The sequence below is a fragment of the Montipora foliosa genome, chromosome 11 (genome assembly GCF_036669935.1).
Source record: "Montipora foliosa isolate CH-2021 chromosome 11, ASM3666993v2, whole genome shotgun sequence".
In the NCBI taxonomy this organism is placed as follows: domain Eukaryota; kingdom Metazoa; phylum Cnidaria; class Anthozoa; order Scleractinia; family Acroporidae; genus Montipora; species Montipora foliosa.
This window is the reverse complement of record NC_090879.1, coordinates 4,336,950-4,357,103: the sequence shown is the minus strand read 5'-3', so window position 1 is coordinate 4,357,103 and position 20,154 is coordinate 4,336,950. Positions and strand designations below refer to the sequence as shown.

Here is a 20,154-nt window from a genome sequence, read left to right as displayed (position 1 = left end):
ATCCGAAGTGTTGGAAATTGCCTCCAGCATATCCGACTCGGCCTTTTTCAAGCTGCCTTTGAGCTCCACAACTGTGATGAACGAGGACCTGTTCTTTTCCATTGCTATAAGTGATGAAAATTCTTTGCGCATTTTGTTGTATTCTTTCTCCATGTCCTCGATACTGGACTGAAATAGTTTGCGGTCTTGGTCTCGGAGTCGATCCTTTTGTCTCAAAGCTCGCAACGCATCCGAAAGTTCAAGCTGTAAATCAAAGACCTGATCTCGTGCCTTTCTTAGTTCGCTCCGAAGTTCTTGTCCTTGGGCTTCAAGTGTGGCTATGTCTCTTTTGGCATTTTCTAGTGAACTCGACTTCATTCTCTTCTCCAGTTGATTTGGTTCCACTTCGGACGGAGCGAGATTAAGCTCGGTTAGTTTTGACGATTTTAAAATCACGTTTTCAGTAGTACAATCCAAGCCATTCTCAGCCGTGACACTTCGTCGTCTGTCTTCAATGATCATACCTTGTGACCTGTCTCTTCCTTGTGCTGCTTGCAGCTGTTTCCTGAGCTTGTTTTCGTTTTCCTTGGCAAGCGCCAATGCCTCTTGAAGCTTGTTGTTTGCGTGCCTGACACTCGCCATCCGCTCTTCCTCCTCACACGTTTCTTTCATAGTTTTAAACAGCTCTTCACGAGCCGCTGCCAAATGTGCCTCCTTGGCTTGGATGTCTCGCTCTTGCTCAAATCTGGTCCGTTTGTACTCCACGATTGCCTGTTCTAACGAACCAATTCTTCTCACCTTCTCGCTTAATTCATTCTTCAATGAAGCTAATTTCTCCTTGTACTCATTGTCAGTTATTTCAACGGAAGACCCTCCAATGTCTGGCTGTTCTTTTCTTTTGTACTCCGCTAGTTCCTTTTCCAATGTACTGATTTTCTTATCTTTATCCTTCAATTTTGTTTGTATTCGGTCGAGATGGATGTGAATTTCTTGTTCTCGCTCGTACGTTAGACGTTTGTGTGCAGCAAATTCATCTTCAAGCGACGCAATTGATTGGGCTTTTTCTTCGAGTTCTTTTCTGAGCTGTTCAAGTTCTTTTGTGTCATTCTTCAGTGCGCCATCTTCTTTCTTACGCTCGGACAGTGATCGCCTGTACTTCGAAACTTCGTCTTGAAGACATCCAATCTCGACTTTATTCTTATCCAACTCTTTTTGCGCGTGATCCAGTTCGTCATAAAGATCATTCTGTACTGCTCCCATTTTCAACTCGACATTTTCTTTGGCAGCAGTCATTTCTTGCTTTTGAAGATTCACTTGTTCCAGTTCGCTTTCCAGCTCTTCCACCCTTTGTTTACTTCTCGCTAGTTCACTTTCGAGGCGTATCGCAATTTCTACATTTGTTGCATTTCTGAGGCGTTCCGCTTCTTGTTTGCTCTTCTCTAAAGCATCCTCCAACTTTTTGCTTTCTTCCAGTTTTTCTGAGTACCGCTTCTCCCTTGCCTTAATTTCTTCATGAAGGAGATTCTTGTCTTTAATTAACACCTCCACCTTTCTTGATAGCTCTTTGTTTTTATCCACATGTGAGCCAATTTCTTCCTTGTGGCACTTTGCGTCCTCGTCTAACTTGTCCTCCAAACCTTCTTTTTCCTCTATCAAAGCGTCCACACTTGTTTGTAGCTTCTTCGTCTTGGACCTAAACTCATCGATAATTTCATTTAACTCATCTTTTTCGTCCTTCAGTTCTTCTATTTCTTCCCGTAACCGTGCAATTTTCTCTTGTTCCTTGGATAAATTTTCTTCCATCGAGCTTTCATCATCAGGCGCTGATTGTAAGCCAAATTGTATTTCAACTCCCGCCGAAAGAACGCTTCCTTCAGTACATGCGATGATATGTTCTCCTTCACTTTGGTATATACAACTGCCGTCCGTTTGGTCGCCAACGTCATCGACCTTCCGTGCCGATGATTTAAGAGCTTCGTACTGTCCTCGAAGTCTTTCCATTTCCTCTTCAATGTTCGCTCTTTCGTTCTTTTCACGTCGAAGCAGTTTTTCAATCTCCCTTTTCTCACGCCGTGCTTCATCTCGATCAACTTTCTCATCGACCAGTTTCTGCGAGAAAATTTTCAATGCTTTGTGTTCATCAGTGAGTTTGGCTAAGTCCATCTCCAAAGTAAACCTCTTTTCAAGGGCTTTCTCAAGTTCTACATTCTTCTCATTAACCTCACGCAGTTTCTTTTGCAAAATTTCACACTCATCGTTCAAACTTTCCAGCTCAGTTTCGGCTAGTTCGGTTTCTGCCTTCATCGTGTCTCGTAAAGTTTGCTCGTTTTTCTGTGCTTCTCCGCACGCTGTCTTAAGGATAGTCAATTCTTTTTCACTGGCTTTTAACTTCTCTGTTAACTTCTCATTCTGCTCCTTTGTTGTCTTAGATCTTGCCTCTAACTCGCGTAGTTTGCTTTCCGTAGCCTCGAGTGATTTCCGCAAATCCTCTCTTTCCTTCTTTAGTTGAAAGTGTTTGCTTTTGCCCTCATGGATAAACTCCCTGGAATCAGTGAGTTCCTTCTCAATGTTTTCCAAAGACGACGTTTTCTTCCCCAGCTGTTCCTTCAGGTGTGTTATCTCCGAGTTGGTTTTCTTGCATTCATCCTCCAAGAACGTCTTCGTGCAGTTCATGTCGAGAAGCATTTTGGCCTTGTCTTTATTCTTTGCTTCCAGTTCCACTACGCTTTTCAACAGTGCCTGGTTTTCTTTGTCATTGTCCACTACCTGCTTCTTCAGTGAATTATTCTCTTCCTCGTGTTTGGCTATGGTTTCTTCAATTTCTGCAAACTTCGCTTGAAGTTCTTTTTTCCTTTCTGTTTCTTCGAACAACCTCGCTTGGAGTTTGTTTATTTCTTCGGCTGCTTCTTTCCGTGATTTCTCTGCTTCAATGCAGTGCTTTTCGAGTTCCGCAATTTTTCTATTCAGCTCATCCACAACTCTAAGCAAGTCTGTCATAGCGATATTGGACTTCTTCATCTCCTGCTTAAGACAACTAAGCTCTTCGTCTTTTTCTTCCATTTCCTTCTTCCATTTTAGCTCACTCTCTACTCCTATTGTTTCAAAGGACACTATAGAAGCCGCCTGCGCTTCAACGTTGGCTTCAAGTTCATCTTTCTGTTCAAGAATCTTAGTATTTTCTTCTTCTATTTTCTTCAAGCGCTTCTCAAGCTCTCTGGATTTGTTCATGGCCATCATAAAAGCTTTCTTCTCCTCTTCGAGCCTGTTGACACACACTTCGTGCAAATCGGCATTTTCGTGTTCCTTCAAACTTTCCAGCTCTTGCATCAACCGTGCAACTTTATTTTTCTCGCGTTGCAGCTCCTCGAGCAGTTTCTCCGAACCATTTTTTGCCTTTTCGAGGGCAACAGCCACTTCCTCTTTAGTTAGGGTCAAGGACTCTGCCTCTTTTTCCTTGTTTTTCAACATCTTCGACTTTTCCATTGCTTCAGCCGTTACAGTAGCAATCTGATGTTCTTTGTGAGCCAATGCAGCTCCTAGCTTTTCTTTCTGTAAGCTAAGCTTTTCGATAAGACTTCGGACATCGCTGATCTCACGTGACAGTCGGACTTCATCATAACCTCGCTTTGACTGTGAGGTTGGTTCTTCAATATGTTCTTTGTCCAGTGCCTCTTGCAACTGAATTGTCAGCTCCGTTCGCTCCTGTAGAAGCTGTTTATAGCTGTGGTGTATCTCCAGGTTTGATGCTTCAGCTTTCTCAAGTCTAGCTTCTAGAGATGACTTCTCTTCCGAGAGAGCTGCAATGCACTCACAAACATTTTCAAGGAGAGTTGTCTCCCTTTGCGAAACCTCTCGGGTTTGTTCTTCCATGTTATTCTTGACTTTGTCGTCGATAAATGTTTGCAGGTCCGAGGCCTGGTTTTTCAAATCCAGGAGCTGATCTCTCATTGAATTACTCTCCATTTTTGTTTCTTCCAACTTTCGCGCGAGAAATTCTTTGTCACCTTGAAGTGCTTCCAAGCTTTCATGAAGGTTGGAGTTTTCTTGAGACATGGCAGCTATCTCCACAACAAGAAGCTTCTCTTTTTCTTTAAACTCGTCAATTCTTTCTGCCAAATTCTCTCCCTGTTCTGCAACAAGGTCAGAATCATCATCCGCGTTGCCAAGTTTATATTGGACTTCTTTAAGGGTGCTTTTTAAGATTTCGATTTCATCGTTTAACTTTGCAGTGTTTTCCAGCTCTTGTCTCAGATGTTCGATGCTTTCACTGTCTTTTTCTCTTCCTTCCTTAGCTTTTGCAAGACTTTCCTCAAGGGCCTCTTTTTCGGATTTAATAGTGGCGACCAGCGTCTTAAGGTCTTCCTTTTCTTTTTCAATATCCTTCAACTTATCCTCTAAGCCGGATAAGATACGTGATTTCTCTTGCAGCTGTCTGTCAAACAATTCCACTTGCTCTAGGAGTCGTGCCACTTCTTTGGTTCGCATGTCGCTTTCCCAAACGATTCTCTCTTTCTCAATTTCCAGTTCTGCATTCTTTTCCTTCAAATTCTTGCACTGTTCTCTCAGACCTTCCTTCTCCTCTTCCAAGGTCGAGTTGTTTTTGTAAAGTGCATCAGTTTTTTCTCTCACTGTTTCGCAAGAACTTTCCACCTCGTTTCCAATATCCTCTGATTGTGTGTCATTACCTTCTAGGGTGTCGTTCGGTATATTCGAGATTTGAAGAGCCTCGGTTTCTTCCTCGTTTCTTCGTATATCTTCTTGAAGCTCTGCGTTTTCTTTCTCCTTATCTTCTAATGCGGCGTGCAAATCTGGGACGGCTACTTCATCGCTTTTTGCCGATGTCGAAGTTTCTTCAAGGTGAAGCTTCGTCTCAGTTTGCCCTTCTCTGGCTTTTTCCAAATCTCTTAGCATTTCTTTCTTTTCTTTGGCCATAACTTCGTTTTCCTTCTCCAAAGCTTGTTTTTCGGCTGAAACAGAATCCAACAAGCTTTTCAGGTGTTCAATCTCGTCTTCAAGTGCCTTCGTTTGGGCAAACACGTCATCGCGTTCTTCCCGCAGATCATCAGGGGGCAAGCTTTCGACGGTAGACGATATCTCGACCGGAGCTAACAAATACGTCTGGTCAATAACAGACTCTTCAAAAGCTTCTTTGTCAAAGCTCGTTACCATTTCGTAAACAAGGGGGCTGCTTTCATCTTCCCTCACTGTCACTTCTTCGCCTTCAGAGGTATTTAGTCTATCACCGATTTCAAGATCCTCGGGAGGAGCAATCGGTGCTTCGTTCTCGTTTGGAATTTCCTCTTTCAAGAAGCCATGACTTGACCTCAGTTCTTTTAACTGTTTCTTGAGTCCATCATTCTCTAAATGTAGACGAACAATGACATCTTCGTCGTCTTCTTTACTTGCCTCGGTTTTATCTTCCACACTTTGGTCTGCTTCCGCTTGAGCTCCGGTCACCTTTTCTTTCCATTTTGCTTCAGATTGCTTCAATGTCTGAAGCTCTGAGGTTCTTTCCAGCAGCACTTCCTTCAGTGCGTCTCGTTCCTCTACCATCCTACTGAGTGATTTCTTCAAGCTTTGGACCTCTGCAGCAACTTCAAACAAAGATTTACTGCTTTCGTGTTGTTTATTTAAAGCATCTTCCAGTTGACACTGCAGACCCTCCTTGCTTTGATACACGTTTTCCAATGCGTCAGCTAAGTTGTTCTTCTGTTGTTTGATCTCGTCTATTTGTTCCGACATTGCTTCTTTCTCCTCGGTAAGTTTCGTAATGAAACTCTTTACTTGTCTTCGCTTCTCGTCGAGTTCTCTAACGTTTTTCTGAAGCGATAGTTTTTCAGTTTCAGAGGAGTCTAGCTTGGCCTTTAGATCATCCTGGTCGACTTTTCCTTTTTCAAGCTCTTTCCTTAAAAGGTTGACTTCTCGTTGAACCTTTTCAATCAATATAATTATTCTGCTTCCTTGTTCATCCAGTGACGTTGAGTGTTGCATTGTCATATCAAAGTCTTCACAGCTGCTATCTTTGTCTTTATCAGTCAAGGACTCGTAAAGTTCTGAGAGCTTCGCTTGAATTAATCCCATTTGGTCATTGTGAACTCCAACTCTGTCAACCCCATCTAGAGCACTTTCCAATTCACCCTTGGTGTTCTCATATTTCTCTTTCAATTCGCTCAGTTCATTTTCCAGAATTTGAATCTTCTTTTCCAAAGCTGTCTTTTCTTCTGTGACTTCATCAAGGGAATCAGCCAATTCTTCTTTTTCCTCGTGCGCTTCGCGTAGGCAACCTTGAAGTGTGTTTGTCACTTCTTGATTCTTTTGCAACTGATTACTGTTCACCATGGCCTCGTTTTTCATCGTGGAAACGAGCTCTTGTAATTCCTTTTCATTTCTCCGACTCTCATCAAGATCACGCCGAATTTTGTCCTTTTCGTTTTCAATTTCATTGAAACGCTCTTCGAAGGATTTCAACGTCTCATTCTGCTGAACCGATTTTGTCTGCAGCTTATCTACAGAGGAATCGTTTCCCTTCTTGTTCCAATAATCACTGAGGTTATCATCTACAACATTTCCATTAACGTCTCTTTCTCCATTGCTATCTCGTTGTATGCCGTTGTGCAGAGGTATTGTTGTCGTCTTGGGATCTAATCCGGTGTTGTGTTCGGTAATTATGCTTTTCAATTTCTCGATTTGCACCTCCAGTTTTTCATTCTTTTCCAATTGATGGTACAACGAGTCAAGCAAGCAAACCTTCTCCTCTTCTAAGTTGGAGTTGTCTGACTTTAGCGTTTTGATGACGTTCTCCAATTCTGTTCCGCGCTTGGTAAGCCGGAGAATGTCTTGTTTAAGAAACTCGCAACGCTCTGCCGAGCTCTTCCGAGTTGACTGCATTTCGTCACTATCGCTGTCACTTTGATATTTCACCGATCGCCTCTCGCCACGCTTGGTCTTTAAAACAACCACTTCTCTCTTCAGATTAACGCAAGTGTCTTCAATATCCCTTTTGTCCACTTGAAGTTGCCGTATCTGTTCTCTTTGTGAATCGATCAACTCTTTGCATTTCTTGATCTCACTCAAAAGGCTGGAGTTATGAATCTTATCAGCCGTGTCTCCAGGGATACACGCTTCACTTGTGGTAGTGTACAGCGCCTGATTATTCATTTCATTTAGCTTTTGTACTGCGGTGCTCAAGTAGTCTACAGCGTCTTCTAGAGAATCCTTCCTTTCGATTTCATCAAGAACCGATTTCAAGTGAGCTTCACTTTTCTTTGACAACTCAACGAAGCTATCTTGGATCTTTTTATTGTCCTCTTCAAAACGTTGCAATTTTGTTTGAAGTTCTTCTTTTTCTCTGTGTAAATGTTCCATTTCTTCCAGAATGGAATCCAAAGCGTCCGTAACTTGACTTCTCAGCTTGTTCACGCTGTCCTCGAGTGTCCTTTTTTCCTCCACCATCTTGGAGTTTTCTTCAGCCATGGATTTACTCTCCTCCTCCAGTTCATCGTACTCTGCTTGCAGTTCGTCTAAGTTTCTCTTAAGGTCTTCGAGTTCGTTGGAGAACGTAACGCCTTGATTCGTGATTTGGCCCCAAACGTTCATTTTACACTGGACCGCCGCATCTGTCGTGACCATATCGCTCTTTGTATCAACATCGTCTTTTCGACCTCCCTTAACCCCTTGCCCTTGCAACCTCTGCACCGTCGAAAGAAGAACTTTTCTCTCTTTTCGCAAAGTAACAAGTTCAGACAATGCAAAACCGTCTTCTTCACTTGTGCCATGATTGCATTCGATATTTGTAAGAGAGACTAGTTCGTCGTCCATTTGGCCTTGCTCGCTCAGTTTTTCCTTGATTAGTTTGAGCTGCCTCCTAAAATTTAGATTGTCTAATTCCAATTTTGAGCGATCAATCTCCAGTCTTCGAATCAGCCCTTCGTGATCAAGTATTGCTCCATTCCCTTGGAGATGAGTTTTCAGTAACTCCGCTTCTTTTGTGCATTTTTTCTTCTCGTCGAGTTGGATTTTCGCCTTCATCGACAATTTCTGGTCGTCAGGTTGATTATTGTTTTCTTCATAATGAAATTCATGAAAACCATTTGATTTTCTTCCTCCAATGGAAACTAACTCTCGCACCTGGTCTAAATACCTCTCCAGTACTTTAACTTCACAGTTGACGTCAGATGTGCTGTCATGAAGTCTAGCAATTAATTCTGGAGGGAAGGGATCCCACTTTTTGCTGAGCTCCTTCGAAGATTCGGTTTCACTACAAACTGTTTCGTGAAGAGAAGTCAGCTGGGACTGAAGTCTTCGACCAGTGTTTGCCATTTCAGATGTAAGTTCCTTTAGTCTGTCGTTTCTGGTCTCCAAAGACAATTCTTTGTTCAATCCTTCGACTCCATGTTGATTTTCTTGAAGTATTCCACAGTTATTTTCAACCTGTTCTCTCGGCGCGCCGTTGACGTCTGACTCAGTGTTTTCGCTGCAAAAGGAGAGAAGATAGAGAAGTTACTTTATGTCGTGTGAACCGAGGCGCGCTTGTGTACCAAACGACTCGTTCGGTTCTTGTTTTATTAGAATTCAAATGTGTTCTCGCACACGCGTGTTTTCGCGAGTTCCAAGCGATCTTGCCTTAATTGCCTTAATTGTCTTTCGTTACTTTTTAAATGCTTAAACGGCGAGGACGACCTCCAAGTAAGGCCCTGGCTGTCTTTTCTTTTCAAAGAAGTGTAGGATAAGTCATAATGCTTTTAAAATCGACACGTAATTTTAAGCACCTTTCAAATAAAATATACGATTCATTCACAGTTAGTCCTGCTTTCCCTAAGACAACAGGGGCGCTCAAATTCCTCCTTTGTCATGATGTGTAAATGTTGTGTAATGTATACAATTCTTTGTCTTTTAAAAAATACAATTTACAAAAGTTTTCCCAAACAATCTAGTTTAATGTCTTGTGTGTTTGTCTTGACCACCTTCCGGTCCCATGGGAAATTTCACAAATCTGAATGCGTGAAAAAAATAGTTCTTATATTAACTAAACCAACAAAGTCAAACTAATCAATACGTTATGTTTGGAAAATAATCATCGAAACGCAAAGCTGCCAAATCAAGGCCACGTTTCTTTGGTGTTCCTATTAATCAAATTGTCACACTATTTGGATGAATTTCGGGGACCATTAGGGTGCGACTACGTACTTGAAACAAATTCTTCTTAATTAACTTAAAGATTCAAACATGACACGGGAAACTTGAAGTTTTACGCAAAAGCCTTGCATTTTCTTGATAACACAACAAAGAACCAAGTTACTCGCTTTCTCAGCACAACAAACTTTTTACATAAACGCATTGCACGTACTTTCTGTTTTCGTCTAACCGCCTCATAAGTTCGATCTTTAATATATAGAGTAAAAGATAGACTAATACAGTGCGCCTGAGATTGATATCGTGGTCTTAAAACTGCCTCGCGGTCGAAGTCCACGATTTAAAATTATTACAGTTTCCTACTTATTGTGGCCGTGAATACTCAAACGCCGAGCAAGTTTTCATTTTAGGATCTTAAAATCACCACTGTGATGGGCTTCCTCCACAGTGGTAGGCCAGATAATCATTCTCTTTGAAAATCATTTCACGTGCCCAGTAATATGTGATATATCAATTAAATATCATCAATCGTACTTCACAACACTGTGTTCGTATGAACAGAGCACTAGAGAGTTGTGTTTTAGAAGTTATGCCTCTTCGAACCAGATGATTTTTTTTATCCAAAGGCGCCGTCGGGCGACAACCATTGTAGCCGCAATATGCGCCGGTCTACAAGAGAAAACTTGTATTGTGGCTTTTCTGTAATAACGAAGTTTATTTTGGAAAGTAATGAAACATCAAAAAGATTGTTGCCATCAAGGGCGGAAGTAATTCAGACAACCAACATTCAACATATAGAGTCTCCTATACAGGCCGTTGTGTATTACTTGGAGATGATGTTTTCTCCTAAAGTGAGCTAACGTCGATTTATTGCCAAATGACACATTTAATGCGGGGTCTGACAAGCTCTTTTTGTTGTAATGATGCTTGTCCTGGTGTAAACGCTCCTTCGAGTAACTAGGAACAGGTGTCTTCTAAAATCTCACTAGACCATGACATTAGAGTGTATCCATGACGCATTCGCTGTCTATTCCTCCCGTTTCCCCTAAACAGTCTTCTCAGTGCACTATATAACAACAAGGATTCTTCTGTGAATTTCTTTACAAAGATGGCTGACACATTTCGAAACTGTCAACATGAATACAAGATTTTTTCTTGACTTTGAACTTAAGTTTTAATTCAGCAAGGTAGGTTTTTTCCTGGAGGAAGGGGGGTAGGTCATGCCCGCGAAAAATACCACCGCCACTAAAATTATAGAAATGTAGATATCTATTATGAAAGTGTGAATATAAAATGGTTTTTCCAGAGATAGATCATTCATGTTAAAAAAACAAATTATGCAGTTACAGTTATGTCAAAATTGTGGTTGATGCATATGACCGTCGTAGTCCCATTTGTTCAAAGATCTGTAAAAGTTTCCCTAGCTTAGCGATTTCGTTGAACGATACATAAATCAAACAGGCAGATAAACAGAAACATGGTCAACTCGAACTCAGTCGAACTGATGGCCACGAACTGAAGCGTCAATGAAGGTCACGAAATACGAGTGCCACGATGGTCTTTTCTGAAAGCCTCGCTCTGTATGGCGAAAATTGAAAGGCAAACGCAGATTTTTTCTTTCAGTTGTCGTTGCTTTAGTGCAGCAACGATCACCTTTTTTTACAATTTTCAAAACGTGGCTACTGTCTCGTATCCAGAGGTCGTGAAAATTCATCTCTAGCAAATTAGTTCTTAGAATTTTTTAAGGTCTGCAACTATATTGTGATAACTAAGTATGCTGATGTTATCGCAAGTTTAAGGCACTACAGATATGATCTCTGAAGCTAACTGGAATTTATCGAATATCGCGAAAAATCAACGACACTTTTGCGCTATTTTTTTACAGTTCTTAAATAAAGTTGCTCGATGGATGTAACAGTTGTACTCAGTACATCATTTTCATTGGCATCAGAAATTTAGCAACTTGTTTTCTTTCAAGCCTCGAAAGTATTCAGTTGTTTGCATAAGTTGGGACCTTAGCTAAAATATGCAATTGTAACTTGAAAGTACATAACTCGCGAGCGCAGATTAGAACACAGTTGCTAATTTTAAAGCTATAGGGAAGAAGATTAAACATGTCAGAATCTACGGAAAGATATAGAGACGTAATACTGACTAGGCATACAGCTGGAATCAAATAAGTAAAAGTATTGTAGTTGAAAGTAGAAACATCGACAAATGTTGTGTCTTCGTTAACTGAACTTACTTACCAAGTAGAACGAATGAACTGACTTTTTTCATCCGAAATAGATGGCCATTTAGCTGCTAATTTTGTGTTTTCGTGACGTCTATATATGGTTTCGACGCCAGAGCGAAAAACCTTCCGTACGAAACCTGTGACGAAAGCCGTACAATCAAATATCGTTTTCTGATGTAATGAAATTTTTAATCAAAACACTTTCGACAACTGTAATAATACACGCGAGTTTCTTTAAATGCCTGACATCTGATTAATAAACAATATTACCTGAGAACCAAAAACCTGAAGGTATGGATTGAAACAAAGTGTCAATTTCAATTAAGCACTGTCTTAAATTATGGTTTTAATCAATGATTAGAGTAATCTTCGTGTATAAACTGGAACCCTCCTGGCAGGGAGTCTCATGGAATCCCTAACCAATACTTTGTTTCAAAATTTTATTTTGGGAAGGCGAACGAGTTTACGTAATAAACTTGCCGGCGTAAATATCGTTTTCCTGTAGCGCTTGTTTTCTCCACGATGCATTCGCCTTTAGCAAAGTTAGTTCCTGTTTGATTTGAAAGCATTTGATTGTAGTAAAACCCATGGCGGTAGAGGCTGGAGAACTGCCATTCCCTATGCCGGGCTGCTGAAGCGCCGGGAAAGCTCGCTTTCATTTCGACAACTCAAATTTTTTCCACCATACAAGAAACCGGTCTTGTTTCGGCTGGCCAACTCACGCGAGGCACAGCTCTTAAATGCTGAACTTTGATAATCAACCGAGCAAATGAGATTGTGCATTAAACGAAATGCAAGTTCAAGGAGTTTTGACAAACCCATCATAACGTCGACTATCTTTCAAGAGTTGAGCAAACTTACGTCATCTATGGGAACCGATGAACAGTCACTATGAAGATTACACCGGTAGATGAATTCTAATTCATAAGAATTTAGGATTGACTAATTTTTTTACGAACTATTTGACGGCATTAATCTTGTAATAACTATTGCATACCTTTTGCAGAGTTGCTCTTTCAAAACCTTTGTGGTTCTTATGCCCAAGATTGACCAGTCCCGTGGCGAATATACAATGCTATAATAGAACTTTTCTTAATTATTTAAGGACCGCATCGCAAAGACGTCTTCCCTGTCGCCTTGTTAATTAGAGCTAATAAAGCGCGTCGTCTTTTGATGACAAGTTTGCTTTGTTGGTTTCACGAATGAATAGGCAATTGACAGAAAAGGTCTCGACGTTTTGTTTTAATTTGGAGCCGGAAACCTGACAAAACCACTGAGAAAGTTTAAAAACAGAACAAATACACCAGCTTTCGAAAGAGGCCATGAAGAGCTTGTTTTGAACTAAAGTAGCATCAATGTCAGATATACTATTTTGAATATGTTTCTCGTGACAATATCCAAATTTCTCACAATACGCGAAAATTAGCCTGAAAGTAGTATTGCTTTTTCTTCCATTGTCTTGTGGTTGAAACAAGTGCTTGCAAGCACTAATTAAAGATAAGCTAAGGCATACATACAAAACTGTTTTATTGGTTGCGGGTCATCTAGTGGTTGTGGTAGGAGGTTATTTATAAGTTTCCGAGTGGATCAAAACAAAACGCCCGTGACACACGCACGTGTGGAAACACCGATGAAAGTTAGCTCGGCCACGGTATAAAACTCAGGAGAGAAAAAAAAAAAGATAAATATCCTGCAACCGATTGCGCATGCGATACACAACGTGTTTAACTTCGCACAGTCTTTCTTCTCCCTTGAAATCAGGTCAACTCAACCCTGGCATAAGTGTTTTCTTGTGCTTACTTCCAGCTCCTTGCTTCTGACACAAACACCCTCTCAAGGACATCCTGGTGCCGCAGTAGAATACCTTCATTACAACGTTAAGCAAAATGTAGACCCAGAAGTGGCTGAAATTTTGCGTAGCTCTAAACAACACTTTACAAGTCGAGGAAAAAATGATTACGCAATCATCACTTATGCACAGTCGCGAGAAAAGTCTCATACCTTTTTACTGATCCTGTACAACTTAAAAAAAATGTGGTGTCCAGTCGTCCGACTGTCTCTTAGATGCCCGTCGGGATTTTTCAAATTTGTTTTTTTGTTTTATAAACAGCCTACAGAACATGGACGCAAACAGAGCAGTTAACTAATTCTTTCGAAAAGGGTCAATATGAATTAGAAAATATTAAGGAAACTTTGAATTTGCAAGCACGTGTCACGTGTCACGTGTCACGTGTCACGTTTCAAGACATTATCGTCCAAAAATATAATCACATCAATAGAGATAAGATCAAACAAAAAGACCAAAACCTCTGCGTAATTAGTAACCCCACCTGTGGTTATGGCTGTGAACGAATTGTCCTGCGGCACGCGAGCAAACCGGTATTATGTTACTCAACAGAGCTCGGCAGCATTCTAAATTTCTGTTCAGTTTAAGGCACGGAGTCTTTCGTTCAAAAGTGACCGATGTTCTTTGTTTTTAAATTTGTTAGTTTCTCGTTCCTCTGCTCAAAACTCAAAGGAAATAAATGAGCTAGTAAAGGCTCACTTGCTTGGAAACCTAACTTATAGAAGTGGAGGCTTCTTAATAAGGTCCCATTTGTTCAAGGACCAGATAGCTTCATCCAGTGGATAAGTCACTACTCAGGTTTCACTGAATCTAAGCGCAAATTTGCACACCCTAAGCACATCCAGTTGCAGCCGTGCACGTTTAACGTGAAGTGTTTTTATTCTCTGGATAGTGACTTATCTACTGGATAAAATCATCCAGCCTTTCAACAACGGCGGCCAGTTGTAAGATCGAGGTTTTCCCATTAATATTTTCGAATGCTGATGTTTTTCTTTAGGTTTTGGCAGAGTTTAGGCTACCTAAAATATGCACGAGATTACGTAACAAGCTTAAGGTCTGCAATATACCTAATTCCATCTAGGAACCAATTCAGCCTTTCGCTATCAGCCCTGATCTTTTTTCCACTACCCCTCCCTGCCTTCTTACCATGCTTGACGCCACTCAGTGGCTGAATAGAAGAAGGAGAAGCTTAAGAGACAGAAATAGAGAGAGAGCGAGTAGGCAAAACGGCTGAGAGAGTAGTATTTTTGAGAGATGTTATACGAGCTCACAGCAGAACAACAATACGGTATCATGGGAGTGCAATGCAGAGGTTTGAGAAACACTGTTCTCACGGTTTTAATTCAATCTTAAACTGACTCAACAAATTCACATGTTCCAAGGGCCGCAGTGCTCATTTCCCTATTCGTAACCTTCGTGTTGTCTTGGTCGGAGTGCAAATCACGATGGTCAAAATGCGTTGATCTGAAGCCAGCTGCACCAGACTGTAAAACCAGACCTGCATATACATTGAGAAACATCTACCGTGGATGTCAACACACGCTTAAGTTAATTAACGTCCACAGACTGAATGCATGAAAGAATCGCTCCACTTTTATTGTGTTGAGGACAAAGCTATGGAAATGTTTTCTTTTTCGAATTTTCTCGCAGTTGGATTGCAAAGTTCCATGTTCAGAGCTCTAGACTATATGAAGTTGCCTCAAGCTACTCTTGAGGTTTGTTAAGCACATCAAAGAATCTTCTATGGATGTCAGTCAAAGTTCAGAGACTATTTTTAGTGCTTTACGTCGGAAGACAAAGCTATCGAAAAGTTGTTTTCGAATTTTCTCGTTGTTGGATTGCAAACCTCTTTGTCTTCAAAGTGCAATGAATTGAAGTCAGACCTACCAGACTATATCAAGCTGCCTCAAGCTACTCTTTACTTTTGTTTTAAGAACATATAGAAATCTGCAATGGAAGTGAGTAACACCGGCTGAATGCATAAAAAGAATCCTTTTACTTTTAGTGTCGAACAACTTAAGTTTTATTAATGCGAGCCCACTTATTTTGTCTTCCATTATTGAATAGTGTGTCTGTTTGTGTCGCATAACGAATAACGCACTTCAAATTTACTAAGGGAACAGATATTGAAGACAAACGACTCTACAGTAAGGTGTTATAACGAGAATTCATTTTTCGTGATTTTTGAGAAATTAAGATTATTCTACTGTGACGTTAATATTCAAATTGCAAAAGTCGTTCTAGCGAAGAGCCAATGAAACAATTATCAAGTTTTGGTCGCCTTTTCGATGGACACTTTAATAAGTTGGTATTAAATTTTAACGATCCACTGTGCATGGAAACTTATCTCGATTTGAGCAGCGTTTGCCGTAATTGGGAGAAACACCAATATCGAGCAGGCATCAAAATTCTTTTGCAGCATCATTCCATTTTTTTTATTTGTAAATTAAGGTAATGGAAACTCCCTGCTGGGTTAGGGAAAAAATGTAGACGTTCGCAGTGGTCTATTGAGTAAACCTTACTCTCATTGGATATTAAGTTATATTTCACGGATTACTTACAGATTGTCAACTATTTGTTTTGCGCAATGAGATTTAGAAGTATAGGTCGTCATTATTTTGTAAACATCAAGTTCCTTGGTTTTGGACTGTCCATGCCATTTTTACACAGTTCAAGAATCGATCACGTTTTCGGAGTGGAAAAATCATGCCCGCTACGTCCCGTTGGGTATTCACTGATAAAAAGATATATCTTGTTAACTATCCGTTTACTGATACTGGAGCCTATGAGAACTTCAGGTAATAATTTTCATTAGAAATTGCTATTACCGACTTACCTTACTGACTGTTCAGCGATGGAAAATTTTGTTAATAAAGGAACATAATCGAGGCATTGCAGAGTGGAGAGATCGATATTAATCATCTTTGCCTTTGGGGCATTTTTGTAACAGAACGAATGGCATTTAAGGTAAGGTCGCGAGTCGAGAAAATGATGTCTGGAACCTTACTTAATTACCTCGTTACCAAGGTATCAACCTAAAAAAAAATAAATTAAAGAGTTCACCCTTTGAGACGACGAAAAGATCGCTTGATTTTCTGTACGACGGAGAGAGAAAATCTATTCGGTTGAAAAATCCAGTGCTTAATTGTTAAATGGAAAGAAAACGGTTCCGTGACATTTTTCATGACAGTGTTCCTCGTAACTAAGTTCTCAAGAACTTTGCCATTTGCAAAATCAAGCCTCAAGAGTTCATTCTGCCGAGGTTTTAATGATTCTTTTTGTTTTGAAAACGACGCCCTTTCAACTCGGCGCCATGAATTTCAAGTCGGATGAGTGCCTTAACCTTTGAACAAAGAACGAAACTGACAGAGATTTATGCCTTTTTTTAAAGAGTGGCTTTGTTTTATTTGAAGATTATTTGTGACTATGCTAGAAATACATGATGAAACAAAGTTGAAACGAAAAATGTGCTCTATTTCCAAGAGCTTGAATAGCCATTTACAAAATCAAGTGCCACAGAAAATGCCTTTTCTTTTAGACTAGAGGTTGAAGAATCGAAGGCTTTTTGATACCTTTAAGTTTAGCGTTAGTGTTTCGTGAACAAAGGATGTCGAAATATTTATTAGCGGGTCTTAGATATCTGGTACTTGGAAAAAATGTAGGCTCACTTATTTGTAGAGCCAATCTTAACACGTGGCATTGGTACCTCTAAATTTACCTATTTACTGATATGGAGCAATATAAATAGTTTACTTCATAGAAAGTGCGGCGTACGGGGTTTTATGCACGAGTTGTTTGTGTCAAAAACCCGAACGAGCGAGGAACGAGCGAGTGAGGGTTTTTGACACAAACAACGAGTGAATAAAACCCCGTACAAAGCACTTTCTATGTCGTAAACTCTTTATTACACATAACATGAGAATTTTCATTAAAATAGTTTTCTGAACGCGAATTAGAAACAAAAACTCACTAACAATAGAACCAAATGCAAATTTAATTTAATTCAATAACAAAGTACGATTTGCACGATTTGCACGATTTGCACGAGATGCACGAGTGATTGGCATGGAAACGCCTTTACGCTATCGCTGATTGGTTATACTTTCACATGTGAAATAGCTGTACGCCATTCTGATTGGCTGTATAGGTCTTTTTCACATGTGAAAATAAAGCGTATAGATTTGTACAAATGAGCTTTATGGAATAAAATTCTCATGTTATGTGTAATAAATATAGGCTTGAAAACTGTCTTATCGGCTATATAGTGCTCAATAGTTGTTAAACTAGAGCTATGATAATTATATCGGTTTAGGAGTAGATTAGTTGTTCAAAGACATCAATCGCTACTCAGAGTTTCATGCTTCATGGCGGAAGACGGTCGTATAGCACAAAGTCATAAACAACTACTAGAATAGATAGATAAGACGAGTAGCTGGGTGGCAATTATGGACGACTGACAGAGCTTTAGCAGCAAACCGAAGTGGATGGAAAGAGAATGTCAAAGCCTTATGTGCCTTACCTGTCGCGAAACCCCGTTTTTGCTTCGAAATTGTTCTGAAGTTTAATTGCGTAATCAGGAACGTTGCGTCGATTCTCAGATTTTTGACAAGGACTCCATTTACCTTACCAAATGTTTCAATAAAAAAAAAATACAGTTTAAGCTTCCCCCAAATTTTGAATAGAAATAATACTCCTAAAACAAGTTTAATAGCGTTAGGGAAGCTGGCTGGTCTTTGACAGCCTCTTTTAGGCTACAAGCTGACTCTGACACGTTTTCCAGTTGAGATCGATCTGAAGGAGCCTAAGAGGCTTTCATAATTAAAACCAATCCAATGGAAAAGACGCAAGAACAACTGAAAAATTCTCAGGAAGTCTTTCAGAGGCTTTGGAGTGACTTTTGCAGCAGACCTAGATTTTCACACTAACTAGGAGGAGTTTTGTTCAAGTAAAAAAGATCAGATTGGCTTTGAAGATCAGTTACCGCTCGAATCTCGCTAGGCGAACTGAGACTTTCCTGAGGGTTTAGTCAAAAGAAGCATTCGTTGTCAGTGTCTGTGGATTATCCACAGCGTAGCGCAATAGGCCAATGTGGGGAACACTGCATTGATCCTGGTGCAAAGGAGATAACTGACAAACTTAACATATGACACCGAGTTTGGGAATCGAAATTGGGGCACATTTGTGGAAGGCGGGTGCTAATACTACCGCGCAAACCGTTCTTCACGACTAAGCCGCAACGAATTCGTTTAAATGACCCAGAAAGAGTTCACTTAATCGAAGAAAATGAAGCAGAAACAAAAACGGTCTCATTTTTGTAACTACGAGGCATTCAGCACTTCTATTAAACACGATCTGCAAGTAATTTTGGAACTGCTGATCACCTTTCCCTCTGTCCATAAAAAAAACTCATTTTTGTTTGAATGTATGGTAATGACCACACGAGGGAATTAATGCCTTAGAAAGTTAAATCACACGGTCACGCGTTAAATTATTCCAGTCCTTACAGAGTGCAAAGTTTAAGGATTTTTCGTCTGAAAACAAAACAGGAAGTCTTTGGAACACATCATAAATGACGCAGAAAAAGTGAATTAAAGAAAATGAAGCAGAAAGAAAAACTGCCTCATTTTTGTAACCAGGAGGCATTTCTATTAAACCCGATCTGCAAGAGAATCACGTTTCCCTCTCTCTATAAAAGACTCATTTTTGTCTGAATGTATGGTAAAGAACACACGAGTGAATCGGTGCCTTGGAAAGTTCAATCAAACGGTAACGCTTTAAATCATTCCAGTCCCTACGGGGTGCAAAGTTTAAGGCGAAAATTTTCGTCGGAAAACGAATTAAACAACAAGTCTTTGGTACACATCACGTTCATGAACTTCGTAATCTGCCTAAGAAACAAAATTGAGAACGAACAGAACTTATCCAACTTTAAGTTCTAACAGCTTCCCTGAACTTATTGTTGGGTTCCAAAGGCACGTCCATGATGAATCACTCTTTAAATTGCTATGCGGTCAGGATAGTCAATGTAACCAATCAATTCAGTTACTCCCATTTTTTTCTGCGTGCCTGCTTATACGATATGCCGCTCTTAGAAAGGCTAATATAAGGTTTTTCTCACAACGCTATGATGATTTGTTGTTGATATGAATGCATGGACAAAACTGCCTTCCTTAGCGGTGCACCCATCCGGAAACAGTATACATGTACAAGTTTCCTTTCTCCGTGACGACGCAGCACCATAGTTTCCAGAAACCCTCGCCCTTCGCTCACTGCTAGCTATGGAACTAGATCAATACAACAGAGTGCGTGCAATAGCTGTAAAAGTTGGTTTGAAAACAAAAGGCAACGATCCGCCGGCTTAAAACGAGACCTGAGCACCTGTTAATATTCGTGGTAATAAATGCTGTGGCAAACGTACCTTTCGATCATCCACGATGGGAGATACGAGCGGGGGTAAAAAAACGCGAACATTTGAATGAGCTGAGACGATGTCGCCAAGATCACGGAAGAATAAGAATCACTTAAAGCACTAGAGTGTTCCGAACAAATGATTTGCCATTGCAAAACCTTGAATAGACAAAGACTTCATTGATTGCTGGGTCAGTAGTTTAGACCTAAGGAATTTTAATTAGTTTATTGTTAAAATTTCAATGAATTGTTGAAGAAAAGAACTGCGTTTTATGGTGCCCCTCAGACAGACAGGCCAAGTATTTCCATCGAGTGCAAATAAATTCGGTATTAAAAAAACAAATGACACCAGAAATTAGACAAAGGTTTAATAGTTTTGCTCTTGCATGCAAAGTGCTCGCGTTTAGTGCCTGCAACGGCAGACCAACAGGCGCCTCGCAAAACGCATGCGCAATCGATAATTACGTGACCATAAACACAAAGATAACTACATGCAATTGCGTCGTTGGATCGGTTTTGTTATGTGAAGAATAGAAAATAAAGATTATTTAGC

General features: G+C 40.2%; 1 protein-coding gene across 8 annotated transcripts in view; it reads right to left on the bottom strand.

The window, feature by feature from the left end:
- LOC137976264 (golgin subfamily A member 4-like) overlaps positions 1-20,154 on the bottom strand; it is a 37,572-nt gene that overhangs the window by 6,023 nt on the left and 11,395 nt on the right. For 3 of the 8 annotated variants that reach the window (XM_068823554.1, XM_068823555.1, XM_068823556.1), the window contains one exon: positions 1-8,452. This exon is cut by the window's left edge and continues 1,560 nt beyond it. In XM_068823554.1, the coding sequence (XP_068679655.1) occupies positions 1-8,452 (8,452 nt within the window). Of the gene's footprint in view, positions 8,453-11,360; positions 11,480-12,344; positions 12,478-13,348; positions 13,490-16,029; positions 16,161-19,611; positions 19,729-20,154 lie in introns of those variants that run through there. The other 5 variants (XM_068823558.1, XM_068823557.1, XM_068823560.1 and 2 more) reach the window with 5 other exon arrangements.